The following is an 18279-nucleotide window of genomic DNA, read 5'->3' as shown; positions in this document are numbered from 1 at the left end:
ATCTGAATGTTCAAATCATCACCTGATCAGTGTCCAGATGGAGTGAGTCATCTATAAGCTATAAAAAGCACTAAGCTGTCTGTCTTTTTTATTCACTGTCTTCCTTCCTTTGCATTTCAATTAGCATGTACACTATGTGCAAATGACCATTAAATACAAGCATTTCAAAACTCAGAATCCTTTTTTGCACTGAAAGCCAGAACCTGATGGGGTCCCAGGCAGAAAATCCCACAAGCCTTTCTGACTGACTTTCACTGCCATTACATTCCCCAGAACTACTAGTAAATAATCAGATATTAATCAAAAAGTGTTTATAGAATGTAATAAATGCCTTAGTTACAATAGAAACACTGTTAAATATTAAAGAAATAAATGTAAACAACTTAAAGGTATAAAGTGAAAAATGTATACACATATATAACAACTAAATAAATAACTGCAACCAACTCCTTAAAAATTTAGTTTAAAAGAACCTGATGAAAAAAAAAACAGAATTGAGTTACCAGTATCATCACTGGGTTTTTTTCTGTGTTATGGTGGAACTGCTGGTGGTACAGGTGGGGGGTGGTGTGTCTTGGTCAGATAGACTTTGCCTGAGGTGGACCTAAATATGTGACAATTTCTAAATAAAACATCTTTATTAGCCAAGTATGTTTACACACACAAGGAATTTGACTCTGGTTTAGTGGCTCCCAGTATACTTAGTCTATACAGAATAACAACACAGCAATCTTCAGAAATATACTCAAGGAATGATGGTGAAACTGTAAATAGGATCAATGTAATAGGTAATATGACGGCAACATGTCATGTGGAATAACTCATAATGCATTTAAGTGCGGATAGTCTACTAAATGTGATAATTTAATATTTTAAAAGACCAAATCAATGCAAGAGGCTGTAAACATCACAGTGCAGTTACCTCTGGCGGCCTGCGGGGGGCGCTGTAGTATTATTCCTCGGTGGTGCGCTTGCCATGTTTGCGGAAGCTCGGTCACTACTGCACAGCTAGCTGTTTGGAGGCTTGTCGCTCATCGCTGTGAATGTTGTAGCGACGTCTTATAATTCAACATGAATTTACCAAAGGGACCAGACTCTTTGTGCTTCGACAAAGATGTTTTTATGAAGGTGAGAATCCGTAAACGCTTCGTTTGTCGACGCCCTAACGAGAGTAATGCTGTTAAAGTAGCTAGCATTAGCTAGTTGACGTGTTGGTGTAGTTCATCCTGTTTCTTAATCCTGTTTCTTAAACATTTCTTCTTTGTCAGACAGTATGAATACTTAAACAATTTAGCATGCATTCAAGCTTTAATTGCAGTATGGATATGATTAGATTAATGAGTATCAAGTTGATTATTGTGTGCAGCTGTTATGATTATGATCCTGTATCCTTCTGCTTCGTCTCTCTGTCTCATCTTTCTGCCTGTTTCTCTCTGTCTGTCTTTCTGTCTGTCTGATTTTTCTGCCTGTTTCTCTCTCTCTCTCTCTCTCTCTCTCTCTCTCTCTCTCTCTCTCTCTCTCTCTCTCTATCTCTCTCTCTCTCTCTCTCTCTCTTTGTGTGTGTGTGTGTGAGTCTCTCTGTCTCTCTCAAATTCAAATTCAAATAAGCTTTATTGGCATGACAGATCAGAAACCTGTGATGCCAAAGCAGTACAGAAAAATATGAATATTGACAGATGATTAGCAATTAATATACAATAATATGCAAATATCAACAATCATATCAAATACAATATAATAAAATACACTTTTTTTTTACTGATGTAATCACTCAGAAACATTTACTACAGAGCTTGTTTCTCGTAGTGTATGACAGACAACATGTAACATATTTTGCAGCTATGACTAAACACTGACTTTTCTCCCCACATTGATAGAGCAGTTTCTGATGATCGAGGAGATGGATGAACTCAGGATATATATTATTTATTTTTTCAAAGAAAAACCTCTCTCAAATCCTCATATTTCTCATGATATAGTAGGAGGTGAGATTCTGTCTCTGCCTCTTTTTTATGACAAAGTGACATAACAGCCTGACTTCTCTGGGTGGCCTGTTCAGCCTGTGACGGCCTGTTTCTGCCTGTACATTGTCACCTTTTTCCTTAGTTTTCTATCAGTCACGGTGGTCATGTACTCTGCCACCATGTACTCTCTGTTTAGGGTCAAATAGAATCCTAATTTACTTTGTGATTTCGTGGTTTTGTTCCACTATTTGATGCTATTTTCTTTTTGTTTTGAGATGGTTTGGTTGGGCCAGATTGTTTGGTGTCTGTCCTGAAGCCATGGTGTGTGTGGGCAGAGCTTCAGGACCAGCTGGCAGAGGGGACTCTTACGTTTGTTCAACTCTTGGCACTGAAGGGCTTTGTACTGGTAGGAGTGGGGGTCGCTAGATTGGGGGTGTTTATGAAATTTGATGGCTCGCTTTTGAAGTTTTATTATTAAAGGGTATTGGCCAAGTTGTGCCCTGCACAATTCTGCATGCAGCGCTTCCAGAGGATGTTTTTCTCATTTTGGGAGGTTCTTGGCCAGTTAATGGACCCCACACTTCACTACCATATAACATTATTGGGTCTATTACTGAATTTACAGCTTTGAGCCAGGTCCTAATAGGAATGTCAATTGTAATTTGTCTTTTGATGGCATAAAAAGCCCTTCTTGCGTTTTCTTTCAGCTCATTCACAGCCATGCCAAAATGTCGGTGTCAATATTTTGGTCTATTTCATATTTACGCTTAGTGCCCATGTTTGACTGTACTTGTGGAGGATGTCCAGGCTCTGTAAGCCTTCTCTGGAGGGAGACAGGAGAATCAGGTCATCAGCAAACATCAGACATTTGACCTTCGACCTTTGACTGTGTCCTGCAGAGTCACACCAGAGGCTGTGGATTTTTGCAGTTGTTCTGCAATTGTATTTATATATATATATGTTGAAAAGGGTTTGGCTCAAACTGCAGCCCTGTTTCACTCCATGGTTCTTTTGTTTCCAATTTTAATTGAACATCTGTTATTCAAATATATTAATTAAATTAAATCGTAGGTATAACCCCGTGTGCCACTCTCTAATAATCAGTAAATGATGACATATACAGTCAAAGGCCTTTTTGAAATCTACAAAACATGAATACATTTTATTTTTATTTTTGTGCACATGTGTGTTAATGAGAATGGTAGGGTAAAGATATGGTTAGGCATGAATCCAAGCTGACTTTTATCCAGTGCTCATTGAGGAATTCAACTACACAGGAGTTGATAATGTTGCAGAGCATCTCGCCCATCCAGCTGGTGACACATATCTCTCTGTAATTCTGAGGGTCTTTTAAATATAGGTGTAATACAACCATTATTCCAACTCTCAGGAAAATATCCCACACTCAGAATTAGATTGAATATTTTTTTTATGTGCTGTATTTCAACATTTCGTTTAATATTCCATCAGGACCATGTGCTTTTTTGCTTTTGAGGGTCTTCAATTCTGTTTTCAAATTGTTCATAGTAATGGGGAAATCTAGGGGATTTTGTTGTCTTTGATTAACAATTCAATTTTGGTTCTAATTTATCTCTCTCTCTCTCTCTCTCTCTCTCTCTCTCTCTCTCTCTCTCTCTTTCTCTCTGCAGGATGACTTTGACGTTGACCAGTTTGTGGCGGAGTGTCGGAAGCAGGTCCAGCTGGAGGAGATGAGAGAGGACCTGGAGCTCTACTACAAGCTGCTGAAAACAGCCATGGTGGAGCTCATCAACAAGGACTATGCAGACTTTGTTAACCTCTCCACCAACCTGGTCAGTTGTTGCCATTGTTGCCTGTAGCAGAATGTAGTCCACAGGATACAGGGAGAGGACAGAAATATTGTCTCATAATGTCTAAAAGGAAAGCTTGACCTTTTTAATTAAGTGCCTTGATGAATCTCAAGCCCGTTTATAATAATGAAAACAATAATGAGAACATCACAGATATGTCTCTGTGTGTATGTTGGAAGAGAAAATGCAGCAATAAATGTTTTACTGGTAGTTTTTATTAATACATATTTGATTGAATTTTGTCTTAATTTAACTGAAACATAGTGTGTTTTTATTTATTGTTAATTCACGTGAGTTAAACATCCATGATGCACGTTGTTCAAAATGGACAGTAAGCTTATATATAGTTAATTGTTCAACTGTAAAAATATCATCACAAAGACGTGTCTGTCCCAAAATATTTGTTTATATTATGTGTTTATGTCAGAAGAAGAGTATTGGTTGACTGTTAATGGATTTTTATTATTTTCAAGTATCAATATCAGCATCAGCCTCAAAAATCCAGTATCAGTTGGGCTCTTAACATGCTTTTATGTTTACCCTGGAAATAATAAAGGGAACAAACAATACAGCGATAATGTTTAAAAGTACGTCAGATAGTGTGAGACTGTTTCTCATCTCACACCTCTTCTCTCTTGTCTCAGGTGGGGATGGACAAGGCCCTCAATCAGCTCTCTGTGCCCTTGGGACAGTTACGAGAGGAGGTTATGGTATGTTTTCTGATGAAGTGTACTGTTTTTTTTTACTACTGTATTAATTCCTGCTACTGAGTGTTCATGCATATTGCTGGCTGTTATCTGTTTGCAGAGCCTGCGGTCCTGCGTCAGTGAGGTGATTCAGTCTATAGACAACCAGCTGTCCAAACAGGAAGATCTGCAGAAAAAAAAGGTTTGGCTCCTCGTCTAGCTGTCTGACTGAACTTAATGTTGTTGCAGCAAATTATATTTGGTTCCGTACAGAAGATAAACCTGTTTTTGAATGAAACACTGGTTTTCCAACTTTTAATGTAGAGGATAATATGCAACGATATTGTCGCAGTTGTAGATATAGATATGTAATTGTATTTTCCTGCTCTGTGGGATGATCTCAATAAATTATCATCATCCTTACATCATCCCATCTGTCAGGTATGTGTATTGAGGCTGATCCAAGTGGTGCGCTCAGTGGAGAAGATTGAGAAAATCCTCCACTCACAGAACTCCAAGGAATCCAGCTCTCTGGAAATCAGCAGGTGGGAAACAGGCCAATAAACCTGCTGGCATCATTTCGGTAGATAACAGTTGCAGTTGAATGTGGGCAGATGGACGAATTATGATATTTTACTCAACCAGCCATTACATGCACAGTGCCCGTCAACAGACTGCAGAAAATGAAAGTAGATGGAACATGTCGTAGATGTAACTTTGCATTTCTATTTTTTTCAAGCCGCAGTGTCCAAAGGTATATTTCTGTCTTGTCATCTTGTGCACTTCATACCATTTTCTGGCAAATGTCCACATTGTTGTTATGAAGAGCTATACAGGAATAAAAGTACTAGAGAACAGTTTGTTAGTCTAACTTCTGTCTGTCTGTGTTCAGCCCCTTGTTAGCAGGTCAGATCCTGGAGAGGATAGCTACAGAATTCAACCAGCTGCAGTTTCACGCTGTACAGAGTAAAGGCATGCCCCTACTGGACAAAGTCAGACCTGTAAGTATTATGGGTGAATCAGTCAGACAGCAGATAAATCAATAGCCTCTCATTTAGTCAATCAGTGTGTCTGCCTGCATTTCTTTCAATCCGTAAGTCCTGTAATTATTTGACAAAGATGATCAGCTTCTGTACAGTCCTTCCGGTAAGTGGTAAAGGCACTAAGTATGCAGGAAATATAGAAGCGTTTTCCTGTTTCCATGCAGCACCGCATCCTGCACAGCTAAATGATCTCTAAAGTAATTGATCCCAGCTTTCATTTTGATTCATGGTTCGCTCACTCTAGTTTCCTGGAATGTACTCTCAGTATATTTTCCATACTCGTTTAACTGCGTACGTGACAAGCTTTTGTACTCTGCCAGCGTATCGCAGGTATAACCTCCATGCTGCAGCAGTCTCTAGAGGGTCTGCTGATCGAGGGGCTGCAGACGTCCAACGTGGACATGGTACGTCACTGCCTGAGGACATACGCCACCATTGACAAGACTCGAGACGCTGAGGCCCTGGTAGGACAGGTGCTGGTCAAACCATACATGGACCAGGTAAACATGAGGCTGACAACAAGAGAACTTACTACCTGAATACGGAGCTTCCTCAACTAAATGTCGGAACGTTATATCTTGCTTTGATATGAACGCTGTATCATGAAAATCTCCTCTCCTCCTTTCAGGTGATAGTGGAGGAAGTGGTGAAGTCCAATCCAAACGGTCTCCAGTTGATGTATACTCGACTGTTGGAGTTTGTTCCTCATCACTGTAGACTCCTCAGAGAGGTGACTGGAGGAGCGATATCCAGGTATTAATATCATCCTGGAGGCAAATTGATTCAAAACACTCATAGATCAATTAGTTCTTTGTTGTGTATTGAAATCCTTTTGTCTCAACTAGAAAAGCAAATTGTCTGCTTTCATCTCTTGAGCTATTGAGTATTGACCGAGCTGTGTGATCTGTTTTCACACACTTTGATATGTATTTATTTTGTTTTGTGAATATATATTAATATAATTATCATGCACTATTACAGACAGATTTGTACATTTTGCTTTCCTTTCATAAAGAGTGTCAACTTTTAGACAATTTCTGTCTACTGGTTCCACAACTTCTCCTCTACAATCATGCACATAAGCTATACTGGCTTAAGTAGAACCAACAGTACAGTAGACAATGTAATAACATATTTAAAATGTACTGCTGTTCCTTCTCTCCGCAGTGACAAAGCTGACATAGTGCCAGGCTATGATTTCCTGGTGAACTCTGTGTGGCCGGAGATGATCAAAGGAATAGAGGAGAGGTTGTCTTACCTCTTCAACCCCGGAAACCCCGACATGTTCTATGAGGTACATCCACAGTAACACAACAGGCGCTGATGCGTTCACTTTGGTTTTGCGTATCATATGCTGTCACATGATTCAATGTTAGATTTTGTAGTCTCACCCGGGCGCCTTCTTTTCCAGCGTTACAGCGTGAGTATGGAGTTTGTGCGGAGGTTCGAGCGCCAGTGCAGCTCGCAAGCCAGTGTAAAGAGGCTGAGAGTGCATCCTTCATACACCAGCTTCCACAACAAATGGAACCTGCCTGTCTACTTTCAACTACGGTACATATTTCCTCAATACAATCTACAAACTCTGTCTTACATCATGTACACACACACACCATCACTTTCCATATATTGTAAACTGCAGGCCTTACCAATGATCATGTTATATAGTCTTTGAAAAAGATGGATAATGTCTTTAATCCTGGAAAGCCAACATAGTGTTTAACAAATAAAAAATACTAATTAAATACTAAATAACTAATAATAAAATACTCACTAATACTTTTCTCTAAGGTCTTATTTTAATCATCATCTTTGCATCCATTCAGTCAATACATGTTTTTCTCTTTTGAATTTGGATCCCTCAGCTTAAATTGATATGTTCAGACAGTGATGAAGGTGGGATTTCTGCACAGCATGTATTTTGAAGAACTGCTAGATCTGACTTTAAGGGCTCAAGAGACAAGTTTTAATTAAAAATGCATCCAGCCTGTCAGCATTTTTTAGGAGAAAAAAGACAAGTTGGCAGACGTTCAAAAGTTGAACAAAGCCCATTCTTATATGAATCTTGAAAACTGCTTATTGGTGTGAGCTGAATGCTGAACAATGAAAAGAAGCAAAATGTAAATTGAGAATATGTGTCAGCGTATTACTAAACATAGCCCATAAACATGACACTGGACCTTGACAGAATAGCCATTGATCTGTGTGAAACCATGGAGAAGTTGGACACTGTGTCGTCTACTGTTTGTCAACCTGCTGCCCCCATGTACGCACGCACGCACGCACGCACACTGTAAAGTACACAGTGGACAGATTCACCATTGCACGTCAAGACAAAGATTAGAGCCCGTGTCCTCATTTCACAATACAAACCTGCACAGTTCAGCCTTTCTGGAAAGTCCATAATTTCAAGTACACAGTGTTGTTTCATGTCATGAGCATGTGTATATCAGAGCTGAAGCAAGAAATAAGCTGATAACACATTGATTGTTTTGTCCTTCCCTCCTCTGAATGTCTCTCTTTGTTTTTCAGGTACAAGGAAGTAGCCGGAAGTCTGGAGAACGCCATAAGTGATGGATTAGAGGCAGCACCAGGTACTCATTTATTCTCTCTCACGAACACCAGTGTGCACCTATACTTCTCCCACAGTAACACTTTGTCTGTGTGTGTTTATGACCAGCTGGCAGTGCGTATCACCTGCAGGTGTCTGTGGTGTTATGGTCCTGCCTAGTTAAGTGTTGGTCAGACAAAGTCTACCTTTCACCTCTGGCTCATCGCTTCTGGAAGCTCACGCTGCAGCTCTACTCACGATACGCCAAGTTTCTTGACGAGGTAAACGTCAATAAAACAGATAGAGGATTGTAATGATTTGAAAATCATTATTAAGAAAAAGAAGTCCAAACAAGCAGCATCAAATTTAATAGACATGTTGCTGCTACTTGATCTTGTTCCTCATGTTGATCGGTATCATGCACAGGTGTTAACTAAAACTCCAGCCCCTGAGGTGACTAAAGAGCCCACCAGGCCTCTACCGAGCTCAGCCTCGTCCACCTCCAGTCGAACTTCAATGGACGAGGCCGGCAGCGAGAGCGGGAGTCCCACCTCTCTGTCCACCAAACAGCTGGTCTACATCGCAGCGGACATCCAAAAACTACAAGAGCAGGTGCAGCTACAGAATGTTTAAATTAACATATCAGAGCACAGCTGTTTCACAAGTTTAGACAAGTTGTTATTGACCTTTGCCTAAATATTACATAGATGACAAAGTGTCACTTTTTGAGTATTTTGCAGTGATTGCGTGATGTTTTCTTGTCTATCTATTAGATACCAGAGTTGTCAGAGATGGTCAGACAGCGGTTAGAAGCCATTGGATTCAAGAACTTTGCTGTTGTGGAAGGTAAACGAACCATACAGTGCATGTGGAAATCATTTTAGCTTTTCACTTCACGTGCAGTGTTTGCTTGATCTCACTCTGCAGTGTTTGGTCATAAACTGTGGAAGAAACGTGCAGAAAGACTAGAATGGTGACGCAATCATAAATGCCAGTGTTCACTGACTTTTAAAAAAATGTCAACATTCAAAAACTCCAGCAGGCTAACATGACATCTTCATCAACAAAATCGTGGTCAGAAAATGACGCCATTCCTTCCTCTTTGTGTGTCACTCTCCATCCCTGTCTGTAACACAGTGATAAATCAGACTGTGTGTGTATGATACTTGTGCATTTACTTTTGTTCTCTTCTATGTCAGGTGCTCTGGCGGACTCCAAGGCTTGCCTCTCAAGTAGCATTCCCACTCTCAACAGTAGGATGACCCAGCATCTGACTGAACGCTGCTGTCGCTTCCTGAAGAGTGCCTCTGAGGTTCCACGACTCTACCGCAGGACGAATAAGGTCAGTGAAGCTGCAACGTGCACACATACATGTTTCTCCTATATTACATCAGATAACATTTCTTGAAGCAAACATTCGCAGCACATGACGCTTGTCTGCTTTTGACAAAACCTTGAGGGTTGATTCACTTGGAACTGTGTTGTGACTATTTTTTTATTAGACATGCTATAATTAAAAGTCAGAATTTTAGCTTTGAAATGCATTGACCGGTCATATTTTAATGAAACTTGGCGAGATGAACCAATAATAATAAAGTACTCCACTGGCATTCGAACAAATGCCAGTGGAGTACTTTATTATTATTGGCTCTAACATTGAGCCTATTAATAAACTAAGTGATGTTTCAGGGTGACGATGGACATACTATTAAGATATTGATATATGAAGCACATCAGTTCCAAGAAAATTTTAAGTGAACTTGAAGGTTCATTATTGACCTTGGAAATGGCAGTTTGACAAAAAAATTCAAGGTCCACTTACTGGACTCAAGTTGAACTCGTGCCAACAACTTTTTGTCAAATGTATTCACAAATGTTACTCTTTCTTTCATTCATTCATCCACTCACGGTTAGCCTGTCTGCCCCCTAATGTCCAGCATCACTGCTTTGCAGCTGAACTGTGTATAGCTGCATCTATGATATTGTGTTTTCTTATTAATCAACATGTTCTGTAGCATTGTTAGCAAAGTCCTTGCTATTGAGAGTCACTATTGCAGAGTGAATATAAAGGAAAAACTGATCCTGATAAAGTTTTATTGCCCCTGAATGTGATTCTATATCTGCTGATATATGAGACTGATTCTGTATTCATATATATATATATTCCTACACAGTTGAGCTGTACAATGCACATTATATCTGGTAAAGCAATTTCATTATGACTTTTCATTGTGACTTATCACAACAACTGCATAGCTCTACACTGAGAAAATGAAGCCTACAGCATGCTCTTTCTTTTTAATAGTTAAATAGAAAGGGTAGTAAGGCTGGAGCTGTTGTGACATGAAGGTTCGGATGATTTCAGCCTCTCCTCATCTCCAACATGAACAAAATCACATATCAAGTGTATATCTTCGCCACCAATCAGTAGCATATAGATTGTTCTGAATACAACAGTCTACTTCCTTCCTGGACAGGATCTGCCGGTGCGAGCATCAGCGTACATGGACAACGCCTTACGTCCGTTACATCAGGTGTTGACTGACTCAACGGGGCTGGTCACGCCTGCTACAGCACAAGAGTGGCTGCGAGTTGCACTTTCTGACTGCACACAGAGGTGAGCTTACACACACAAATACACCCAAATATAGTACTAGTGTGAGAAGAATTAAAGAAGTATTGACCAAGGCCTGCAGTGTGACGTTCATTCATTAAATGTAAATGAAAGAACGTCAGCTTCGTTTTAAAATGTCCTTTCATATTAACTAAAAGAAACTGAAGGAATTTTAGTAGATGTACCCAGGTGAAATTACAATACAATATTTTTTTGTTCTCATTCCAGTCAGTATAGTGGTAGTATTTTTTTTTTTTTCATTTGATCAAGATTTATTTCCAACCGCACCCGATTTTGAATCACTGCCATTTTCCATCTTTCTTAATGTGTCCGTGCTTTGTGTTCAGGTACTATGAGACCATCTCTGAGGTGCTGAGCTCAGTGAGGAAGATGGAGGAGAGTCTGAAGCGTCTGAAGCAAGCCAGGAAGGGCACGACCACGACTACCACAGCAGGAGCAAACGGCGGACCCACAGACGACAGCAAGATCCGCCTTCAGCTGGCGCTCGATGTGGAATACCTCGGGGAACAGGTGGGTGGTGCTTGACAGGTGCACAAACACATGCAGACATGTGCGGTGACAGATATGCACATGTAACAATCATATGAAGATTTCTCTGGTAAAAACATATATATAGACAAATTATCTGAATACACAAACCTACAAAATTGCGTTACGCACACAGTGTCACCTGAGATACCTTTAATTATTCTCTCTTAACCTGCTCTGTACTGTTGTGTGTCTCAGATCCAGAAGATGGGTCTTCAGCCAACTGACATCTCTATGTTCTCCACTCTGATGGACTTGGTGAAAGAGGCCCGAGAGCTTGCTGATCAGAACCAGTAGACTCTTGCTGACTCCATAGTAACTGAAACCAATTAATATGCTGCGCTCATCCTTGCATTTCCACAAGATGTGTGAAGGAGAAAAAATGGTCCCAGTCCAGGCGAGGGCTGTGCGATATGACCAAAATCTCATATCCATAAGTCATTTTTTATCCCGATAGCGATACATATCCCGATATAGCACATTTTCTGTAAATTCAATTAATAAATAGTTTCTGATGTGCAATGCGTTGGTCTGATTGTGACACAACGGAATAAACGATAGAGCATAATATGCAATGATAGACGTTTTTTCTATCATCACACGATATATATATCGTCATATTGCACAGTCCTAGTCCAGGCTGAAGTCATTGCTTGGGTTACAATGATCTGACAACAACGAAAGTAGGATAAGTACTACTGGACACTACTGAAATCTGTCTGATCAAGTGTTAAAGTGTTGTTGGAAACACAGCAGAGACAGTACTGTCTGTCTGCGAGACTGAATTATCATTGGATCTACTGTAGGAAATGTGACTAAAATGGATTGTTGCGTGGTATCATGTTCATGAAATGTTTTCCACATAATAATCAATGCTGAATGCTGGTGATATGCACTGCTCTATGCAAACTAATATACTGATCTTATGTTGGGCCAGAATGCTGCATAACAATAGTTTCTAAGTTGTAAAGTCAGTCAGACAACATTTGTTTGTTTTCTGCTACCTGGTGAAGGATAAAGCAAAGATAAGGAAGTCTGTTTGTGGGTCTCATGTACATTTTTGTTAAAATCAGATTTATATAATATAATATGTTTGACATAATTACCTTGGGATTAAAATAAAGAACTTTGGATACCATATTTGATTTGTGTGTTGTAAAGCAAAGGTCATTAGTTAGCTACAAGCAGCAGCACTTTAGACACATCTGTTTGCACCGCATACATCTTTTTCCCTGAAGACCACCACCATGAAAGCTAAAGGACTCAAACTTAGCTATAAATTGATAAGCATAAAACAAATAGAAGTCAATGCCAAACGTTGCTTTCAGATTTAGCCTGGGTTGTTTCTGTCATACTGATACCTTTTTATATTGATTCATGCATTGTTTATGTTATATTTTCAAATATATTAAAACAGGAGAAGAGGTAAAAAAAAAAAATCTTAAAACCACAGTATTAAAAATATGCAGTAACACCTCAGCTAATGACAACTTAGGGTTGCTGGTTGTCATAGTAACACACCTGTTACAACTGTTGTGGCTTGTGAGTTTTTCTGGTGCTCAGCAGTAAGAAGAGACACAATGACAAAAAGAAAATGTACGGAGGGGGGCTGAGGTCTAAAACACGTTTGGGAACCAATGATCTACAGCAGTGATCAAATTTTCACACACAATCATCATAAAACTCCCCCCGAAAAAATGATGGAGAAAGAAGAGCAGCCATTCTCCAGGATTCTCAAGTATTTAATGCTCTTTTCTTTCTTTTAATGCTCATAATATATTGGACAAAGCACAAGATACAGAAACAGGACAAAAGGAAAACGCTCAACTGACTGTGTATGTTTTAACAACTGAGAAATTAAAATATGATGTTTACCAAAATGAATAATTGTCAGAAGGATAATTTTAGAGTTATTTCTTCATATATTCTCAGTTCTAATACCATCAGCTACAAATGTAATCAGAGAGTTAAATGACTTCTAGTGCAGCATTTTCCTGCAGTCCAGTTTTGTAGGCTGCTCACGTCTGAACTGTTTAGGTGGTGATGAATCTTAATACAAGACTCATTAGAGGCTTTGGAATGGTTCCCAAACAATGAAATAAACACATTTGACATTTCAACCATATTGAGAAATCTTTTTTTTTTATTTCAGCAGTCACAAATCGTAACAAAACAAAAATAAACTCTTAGTTACAATATACAACGTATTAGTCTTCATCATAGAGAATCATGGTTACTGTACCTACTCTACTGAAAAATACTGTACAGAACTCTGCTATAATAAATTTTACAGAAAAAAATTAGGATTTTAACCAGCTGCTTGAAAACAACTCAGCTTAAAGTAACAAGTTTTCATAAATACTGAGAAAGGATTCCCCAGTGACTCCCAACAGTTTTTGAGTTTATGGAGAGATCAGTGGTGAAAGACAATAGTACTGTAGAATATCCTTCTTGAACGAGGCTGTGCTTCATTCCTCATATACTGTATGTGGCCTTTAATTCAGTTAAACAACAACGTTAGGATCAAAACAAATGATTGATATCAGCCACTAAAGGAACGCAAGCTGCAGGGGATAAAGTACTTAGTAAAGAAATAGGTCTAGTAGGTCAGATTTTTCATGTCAGAGGTTTTTGTTGGTTTTAAGTACGATATAACTTTAGAGTGTCGGATTGGTGATTTTTCCCAGCATGAGGATGGCGTTAGAATCTCCTTCTATGACAGTGAAGAGGAATGGCCGGTTGATGGACAGCTTCAGAGGGACGCCTTCTTCCTGGATCTTGTCCTGAAGCTCCGCACCTTCCTCTGACATCTCAAACGACACCTTGTTGATTGCCTGAGAGGAGACAGAGACGGCAAGTTAACTTCATGATGCACACAGTGAATGATTCTTACTATGATTTAACAACTTGACAACGCAGCCTGCTCACCTTATCTATAGTGACAGGTTTAGTGTTGCTGAGTTGGCTGAACTCAGCCTGGGAGCCCAACAGTTTGGCCTCTATTTCTGGATCCATGTTGGTCAACAGGTCACGCAGATCAGTCACAGAGGACATGGAGAACTTCGGCAGCGACAGCTCCAACAGACTGGAGGGATGAGAAGGAAACTGCTTTTAAAATTTAAGATGAAAAGTATTTGAACTGAAATGGGATTGTACCTGATTCTTCAATATCCCTAGGCTCATTTGCTCTACTTTGATATGATGACACATCATTGATTGACTAACCTATAAAATGGCAAATATTGTATATCCTGGATCTGTTTCTACAGTCAAAAACCAAAAGTGATAAAAGTTTTGTTTTGGAGAAATTATGAAAAATAATAAACGCCAAAAAGATCTTAGAAACATAGACATTTGTAATTATTATTGCTAATATCTTCTAAATTAGATGTATGTAGGTTTGATCAGTTATCACAAATAATCAAAAATGAAATTGTAATAATTAGAGAAGTCCCATGCAATAAGTTGTAATACGTTCAGTATTTAAAAGTGAGCTATTCACCAAGAAAAAGTGACATTTGTACAGAAATTACACAATTACTGTCCATTGAAATGTTGCAATGTTGCAAGTCACATTAAGTTGATAAAGTTTTTAAAAAATGGTTAAAAGACAAGATGTGATTCTGATTTACAATTTGTCAGATGATTTATAGGTGATACTTGATTTGAATTTAGTGATAAAGTTTGGAAAAGCACAATTCTTACCCTTCCTGGAGGCTCCGGTGCCAGTCAGACATGACTTCAGTGCGCAGCTTAGACTCTATATCGTGGAGGTTGGCCCCTTCGTGAGGCAGGACCAGCAACATGTAGGACCGTTTGCTCAGAGACAGCTTCACAACTGTGCACCGCCGCACCTTCATGGTAACCAAACAAAAATATTTATTACAGATGCGTGCGGTCATTAAGATAAGAGCAAACTCTGCCAATATTTCACTTTTTTTATAGGTGGAAATATGTGTAAAGTAGAAATACACAAAATAGCTCCAACAAATCAACATTAAGACAGATCTCCTGAACTAAGATTTACCTTATCATTCAGGTAGTGGTACTGACCCGTGTGGGTCATCAGTGGAGTCATTACTGTGGTCGTTTCATCCACGTGAAACTCCTGCAAGGAGGTTTTCTCTGGCTGGAAGGCTGTCCTCCAGTTGCCTGAACACACACAACCAGACCATCAAGTAAGGTGGTGACATTTTTGTAGAATTTCAATTTGTTGTTTGAACAGATCAAGGCAAACTGCACAAAGTCAAATCCCTGTATGTTTGTCAGTACTTTTATACTGTATAGTAAAAGTAATCAAATCTGATTGTGATGATAATAAGTGGTCAGATTTTTTGGTGCCACACATACTGTACTTTTCAGCTGTATTTAAAGTAAGAGTGAGTAGTTGATTCAGTATTATCATCCTGGCAGTGTGGTTAAGATTGAAGCAAGTCTTATGATGCAAGTCTTTATAAATGTATGTGCTATAAAAAAAACCAACTTTACAGAGGTCTAGAGAAAAGACGGAGAGACGGAAGAGACAGACCTTGGAAGTTGAAGAAAGTAAGGAACACTACGTTGGAGCTGGAGTTTAGATCTTTGAAGATGCTCTTCACTTTCCCATCTGATGTCTTGTCCACAAAGCTGTTCATCAGCTGCTCAGCTTCCTGCGGTTTAGAGAAGTCCACGCCGCGGATGAACGATGCGTCTGAGAAGTCTTGTGTGCCTTGAATAAAGTCCTTGGATAGTTGAGCGTCCTGGCGAGTGAAGGCCCACACTTGGGTAGTGATTTCATCTTTGGGTCCATCGTCCACTAGAGAGTTGATGCTCTGCAGGGTCTTCAGAACCTTGTGTCCGTCCACTAAGGACACACAGTCCTCACGGTCGGTGCCACTGCTCAGGCCAAGAAGAAGCTGGAAAAATAGAAGTGGGTTAGGAAAAGCTTGTGTCTTTGAATTAAAGTACGAGACCTGATAATCTGATAAATGGGTTAGGACTGAATTAATCATCTCTTCATTCAACAAGAACAAATCAAAAGTAAAGACCTGGAATGAGCTTGCCGTCTTCTTGGAGGCCCCCAAGTAGAAGGTGACGAGGGATCCAAAGGTGTTGACTGGAGAGAGGAGGGTGTTGGTGCTTTGCTGTTTGCTGCTGAGATCCTGGTACATCCTCAGGCCCAGAGAGTTCAGCAGCTCTGCCAGAACCGCTGTTCTCTGCGTGATATTCTGCCTCTGGCCATCCTGGTTTGATGGATCCCTGCTGTCCGGTGTCAGGACTTCAATGTCAAGGGGTGCCACAGGAAGTGTCTGCAGAGGTTTGGCAGTCTGGGTCTGCAGGGTCTCACAGCTGACGTTTTCGCCGGCAAAGAGATAGAAGGGGTGAACGTAGACGCGGTTGGCTTGACTTCCTGATAGGTAGCAGCCAAGTAGGAGGACTAGAATAGGCGACCGCAGGCTCTGCATTTTACCTTTTGTTGGTGGTCACCTTAAAATGATTCCTTCTGTGGGGGAAGACAGATATTTCTAGTTTAAGATGTATAACCTCTTGAGCCTTCGTGAGCATGAGAGCACTTAGTATCGGGGAGTCTGTGAATGCTACATCACTATTAGTGTGGCTTTCGTTAGGAATCTGGCTGGATCTGGTTTTCTGTCCCTGACAGGATTGGCTGGCAGGAACACTGAACATAGAGCAGCATGTCAGTGATTGATTGATTGCTCTTTGTGTTTCCTTTCTCCTGCTGGTCAGTGAATGAGAGCAGGCATTACCCTCTACGGCAGAGGTCGCATAGATAATGAAGAGCATCTACGCACATCTGTGTGTGTTTGTATGTGTTCCCTCACTAACATAAGACGAATGTCTCATTTGGATATTGTTGATTGCTTATTTGGATCCTCAGATTGGGGACTCAATCTAGGCATGCTCAGACAGTAAACAAACAAATTTACACGCTGAACGTATCACAGTGCAGACTGTGACTGGAAAATATGATACTTATTTTGCCACTTTTGACCAATGTCAAAATAAATACATATGTAGAATGAATAAATGTAAGTTTCAAATCATAAATTGTACATACAAATTGTATGAAATGAAATTAAAATGAAAATAAATAATTTGCTTGACTATTGACAAGTTCATAGTTTTGTCACAGGAGCTCCTGACAAATGCAGAGTAAACACTCATTAAAATACTGTAGTTTTCCTTCTAAGTTGAACTGGCAACTTTCTCACCCTTTTGAATAATTTTGGATGCATTAACTTGAAGGAAGATAATTTGGGTTGAGTGCTCTTATGTAAAAATGGGACTTTATCCTTTGAGTTGAACGTGCAGAAATGTGGACTGGTGGACTCTTGGAGGAGATGAGCAAACACTAGATTTTCCTCTGTTTGGACATGCACCCAGGACATGGCCTTGGTCCCTGATCAATGAAACCTGTACACTCCAATGCTCAGATACACAAGCAAGTGGGTTACTTGTGTACCCAATGACAAGATGACAGAGGTCAGAAAACATGTCTGGTTGATGATCACAGATGTTTTCTATCAAGCTCCAGAGTTTAGACTAAATTTTTCATATGATCTGATTCATAATAAACTTCTCTTCAAGTAGTAACTTCACAGAAATAAGTTGCACTATTTATCATTATGAAGTAGCGAACCCTTAAATTAAACTAAAAAGTTTCAGCTTATCTGGGAAAAGGCTGAAAAGACACACTTTGCTGCACAACAGTTTTAGACATTTAGAATATTTTATGGTAATGAAGAGTATAATGAATCAGTCTTATCAATTATAGGACTCTAAACACATTTTTTCCCTTATCCCTGACAAGTTAGTACTGCACAATCAAAAGGCAATTACTGAGATAAGGTTTGCTCTTACCGTGTGTGTCTGCTGCTGCTGCTGAGTGAGGTCCCGACTCCTCTGCTCCCTTACTTTAATCCCCGGCGGCCAGCCGCAGTGCTCCCATTCTGGTTACTGATTAACCAAAACAGCATTGACTCAGGGGCTCTGCTGCCATGACTCACAGTCCGCTTTGTACTGACGATCTACTGCTATAGATAAAT

At 39.7% G+C, this 18279-nt stretch overlaps 2 protein-coding genes across 2 annotated transcripts; one reads left to right on the top strand and one right to left on the bottom strand.

The window, feature by feature from the left end:
- The first annotated feature begins 974 nt into the window (after positions 1 to 974).
- Positions 975 to 12371, top strand: cog2 (component of oligomeric golgi complex 2). The gene is made up of 18 exons (XM_067610387.1): positions 975 to 1128; positions 3614 to 3775; positions 4438 to 4503; positions 4601 to 4681; positions 4921 to 5024; positions 5372 to 5480; positions 5843 to 6022; positions 6151 to 6275; positions 6690 to 6816; positions 6934 to 7073; positions 8052 to 8113; positions 8200 to 8351; positions 8497 to 8682; positions 8844 to 8916; positions 9270 to 9412; positions 10548 to 10687; positions 11032 to 11215; positions 11432 to 12371. Exons 1-18 carry the CDS (start codon positions 1072 to 1074, stop codon positions 11528 to 11530), a joined length of 2190 nt encoding a protein of 729 aa, XP_067466488.1. The 5' UTR covers positions 975 to 1071; the 3' UTR covers positions 11531 to 12371.
- Positions 12372 to 13358: 987 nt separating this feature from the next.
- Positions 13359 to 18230, bottom strand: agt (angiotensinogen). Its single transcript, XM_067610394.1, has 7 exons — positions 18095 to 18230; positions 16261 to 16715; positions 15762 to 16128; positions 15261 to 15385; positions 14939 to 15087; positions 14162 to 14318; positions 13359 to 14067 (listed from the first exon to the last, which is right to left on the bottom strand). The coding sequence occupies exons 2-7, from the start codon at positions 16675 to 16677 to the stop codon at positions 13891 to 13893; spliced, it is 1392 nt and encodes a 463-aa protein (XP_067466495.1). The 5' UTR covers positions 16678 to 16715; positions 18095 to 18230; the 3' UTR covers positions 13359 to 13890.
- Positions 18231 to 18279: the final 49 nt, after the last annotated feature.

This window comes from Thunnus thynnus, chromosome 14 (assembly GCF_963924715.1).
Source record: "Thunnus thynnus chromosome 14, fThuThy2.1, whole genome shotgun sequence".
NCBI lineage: Eukaryota > Metazoa > Chordata > Actinopteri > Scombriformes > Scombridae > Thunnus > Thunnus thynnus.
This window is presented reverse-complemented; position numbering and strand designations above follow the sequence as displayed.

Excerpts from the sequence above, each read along its gene's own strand:
- agt (XM_067610394.1), bottom strand. The coding sequence starts at position 16,677 with ATGCAGAGCCTGCGGTCGCCTATTCTAGTCCTCCTACTTGGCTGCTAC. Across the intron at positions 15,088-15,260 it reads ACCACTACCTGAATGATAAG|GTGCGGCGGTGCACAGTTGT; the intron begins GTAAATCTTAGT and ends GTTACCATGAAG. Across the intron at positions 14,319-14,938 it reads CACCGGAGCCTCCAGGAAGG|TCTGTTGGAGCTGTCGCTGC; the intron begins GTAAGAATTGTG and ends TCATCCCTCCAG.
- cog2 (XM_067610387.1), top strand. The coding sequence starts at position 1,072 with ATGAATTTACCAAAGGGACCAGACTCTTTGTGCTTCGACAAAGATGTT. Across the intron at positions 4,682-4,920 it reads AAGATCTGCAGAAAAAAAAG|GTATGTGTATTGAGGCTGAT; the intron begins GTTTGGCTCCTC and ends CCCATCTGTCAG. Across the intron at positions 11,216-11,431 it reads TGGAATACCTCGGGGAACAG|ATCCAGAAGATGGGTCTTCA; the intron begins GTGGGTGGTGCT and ends TGTGTGTCTCAG.